Source organism: Protobothrops mucrosquamatus, unplaced genomic scaffold, assembly GCF_001527695.2.
Source record: "Protobothrops mucrosquamatus isolate PMUCROS unplaced genomic scaffold, P.Mucros_1.0 scaffold4271, whole genome shotgun sequence".
Classification (NCBI taxonomy): domain Eukaryota; kingdom Metazoa; phylum Chordata; class Lepidosauria; order Squamata; family Viperidae; genus Protobothrops; species Protobothrops mucrosquamatus.
Genome location: NW_015390189.1, coordinates 40,300 through 43,613, shown reverse-complemented (window position 1 = coordinate 43,613; position 3,314 = coordinate 40,300). Strand labels below are relative to the sequence as shown.

Genomic DNA, 3,314 nt, shown 5'->3' with positions numbered 1-3,314 from the left:
GTCTCTGGGGGGGAATCTGTAGATGAAGCCACCTTCAAATTGATGAAAACACCCCGCTGCTCTTTGCCGGATCTTGCAGAAGCAAAGTCGAGGAAGAAACGATCTACCCAGGGATCTACCAAGTGGAACAAAAGGAATTTATCCTGGAGGTAGGAAATGAAACCATTCATGCCATCCCTGCCCTTTCGGTGAGTGATGACGGGAGCTCTTTTCACCGAGGATAGTGTCATCACTTGACCCCAAAGATGCCATTTCACAAATGTTGGGTGCAAACGCTCTCAAATTGTGGCTTCCGTTATAATGTGAAGGTGGTGAGGTTTCTTGGCCCCTTCCACCTCCAGAAAGAGCTTTGGTTGGCTTGCGGTCCAAAACAGATCTCTAGCTCGTTGGGTTATTTGGTGAGTTTGTTTTCTAGGGTTACCAATCGTGATTTGGAGAGGATTGGTCAGCACTGCGGTTTCGGGAGATTTTAGATTTAGATTTAGATTTTAGATTTAGATTTTATTAGATTTATACCCCGCCCTTCTCCTGGCGGACCCAGGGCGGCTTACAGCAAGCTAAAAACAGATAAAAAACCTTACAAAACACCATTTTAAAATACTATTAAAAGAAAATATTAATTTTGCTGTTTCATTTAAAATTTTATAAACACCCAATATAAAATCAAATTAAAATCAATCTAAAATACCCCTCAGGCCAGCCCCGCTAGTTGGAATAGCCATGTCTTGAGGGCGCGGCGGAAGGAGGGGAGATCCGGAATGATAATAATAATAATAATAATAATAATAATAATAATAATAATAATAATAATAATAATAATAGTAGTAGTAGTAGTAGTAGTAGTAGTAGTAGTAAAGTTGGAAGGGACCTTGGAGGTCATCTAGTCCAACCCCCTGCTCAGGCAGGAAACCCTATATCATTTCGGACAAAGGGCTGTCCAGTCTCTTCTTAAAAACCTCCAGTGTTGGTGCATTCACCGCTTCTGGAGGCAGGTTGTTCCACTGGTTAATTGTTCTGACTGTCAGGAAGTTTCTCCTTAGTTCTAGGTTGCTTCTCTCTTTGGTTAGTTTCCACCCGTTGCTTCTTGTCCTGCCTTCCGGCCCTTTGGAGAATAGCTTGACTCCCTCTTCTTTGGGGCAGCCCCTGAGATACTGGAGCACTGCTATCATGTCCCCCCTTGTCCTTCTCTTCATTAAACTAGACATACCCAATTCCAGCAGCCGTTCCTTATATATTTTAGCCTCCAGTCCCCTAATCATCTTTGTGCCGGACAAATGTTGGGTCTGTCTAGTTTAACGAAGAGAAGGACGAGGGGGGACATGACAGCAGGGTTCCAATATCTCAGGGGCTGCCACAAAGAAGAGGGAGTCAAGCTATTTTCCAAAGCGCCTGAAGGCAGGACAAGAAGCAACGGATGGAAACTCATCAAGGAGAGAACCGACAGTTAGAACAATTAACCAGTGGAACAGCTTGCCTCCAGAAATTGGGGGTGCTCCAGCACTAGAGGTTTTTAAGAAGAGACTGGACAGCCATTTGTCTAAAATGGTATAGGGTTTCTTGCTTGAATAAGAGGTTAGACTAGAAGACCTCCAAGGTTCCTTCCATTATTTGAGGGGCTGCCACAAAGAAGAGGGGGTCAAATTATTCTCCAAAGCACCTGAAGGCAGGACAAGAAACTAATCAAGGAGAGAAGCAACCAGGAATTAAGGAGAAACTTCCTAACGGTGAGGACAATTAACCAATGAAACCGCTGGCCTTCAGAAATCGTGGGCGCTCCATCACTGGAGGTTTTTAAGAAGAGACACTAGACTAGTGTCTGAGATGGTATAGGTTCTCCTGCTTGAGCAGGGGGCTGGACTAGAAGACCTCCATGGTCCCTTCCAGCTCTATTCTATTCACTCCAACTCTGTTATTCTTCTGTTATTCCGTTAATGCATCTTATTGATTTGGGTGCTACATCTAGGAGACAGAGGTAGAATCTGGGGTGGAGTCAGGAGAGGAACCAGCCTGGAGTTGTCACGTTCCCACAAGCGGCCTTAAGTCGAACCCCTCTTGAATTCCATTAAGGGTTATCTAGGGCCAATTTAGTGCTGACTATGAGTCGACTAGATTCTTGTTCCGATTGGCAAATGAATCCAGACTGCGCAGTTTCCCCAAAATACCAAATAAAATAAAATAAAATACCAAATAAAGCTGTCAACATTGAAAACAGAAAAGATCTAGGAATTAGGCCGGGGAAAATAGAAGCGGATGTTTTCACAAGATGGGTTGTGACTCACAAGGTCCAGACCTCCGCAGCACTTTGGTCGTTCGCCTTTTCACTAAACCCTCTTAAATACCGCTCCCTTGCCGCCGGGGTTCTTCAGATCTGGACGGCGGATCATGTAGGAAAAAGATCCATTTGGGCACCGGGCGTGATTTATTCCCTCTCTGGGACATCTTAACATCAACGTGAACTGGAGAAATTTCTCTCTCCACCCCCCCCCCCAGAGAATTTTGCAAGATGAACAAGATCTCCAGTTGGCATCTCTTGACCTTAGCAACTCATCCAAATTCAGCGATGTGGCCAGAGCGCCCCCTCCTGGCCCGTGTGAGAGTTTGTGGAGGCTGATGGCAATGACCAAGAAGAGGGTGTAAGAAAGGAAAGTGTGGAGGAAGCAACCTCTTGAGGAGTCCTCGGGCTGCTGCTCCATCGATGGAGGTCTTCCAGAAAAAATTGGACAGCCGTTTGTCCAAGATTCAAGAAGGTGTCAGGCAAAGGGTTGGACTAGAAGACCTCCAAAGCCCCTTCCAGCCCTAGGATTTATGCCGCTGGGTTCCCGAGCAGCAGCATCGTAGCTTTTCAAAGGGTCTTGCAGAAGGACCCTCTTCTCCAAATGCTGCGCCCCGAAGACAGTGGCTACAGCCGTCCATTGGAGCTGAGGTGAGGAGGGCGGAACTCTTTGTGGAGAATTGAGAAGCTGCGGATTCCGAGTCCTTGGATTCTGTAGTTCTTCTCAAGGGTTTTAGGGCCAGCTGTTGAAGGTCAAGCAGCTTGCCACGATCCAGCTGTGTTGAGCCCTTTCAAGGTCAGCAACTGAGCCAGTAGCTGCTGCCGAGGTTGTTGTGTTGTTGCGGTTGGTTCAATGAACATGGAGCAAAGAGTAAGAGAGAGGAAGGGCCTACTACTTGATTGTTTCCCCTCCTCCTCTTCCTCCTCCCCTCCTCCTCACCTCTTCCTCCTCCTCTTCCTCCCCTCCTTCTCCCTTCCTCCTCTTCCTCCCTCCTCCTCTTCCTCCTGCCTTCCTCCTCCTCCCCTCCTCTTCCTCCCCTCC

General features: G+C 47.0%; 1 protein-coding gene across 1 annotated transcript in view; it reads left to right on the top strand.

The window, feature by feature from the left end:
- Positions 1-18: 18 nt before the first annotated feature.
- The window catches only part of MMP17 (matrix metallopeptidase 17), a gene marked incomplete at its 5' end in the record, with an annotated part of 20,860 nt that continues 17,564 nt past the window's right edge, over positions 19-3,314 (top strand). The window contains one exon of the mRNA XM_015828141.1: positions 19-149. Coding sequence (XP_015683627.1) covers positions 19-149 — 131 coding nt within the window. The remainder of the gene's footprint in view (positions 150-3,314) is intronic.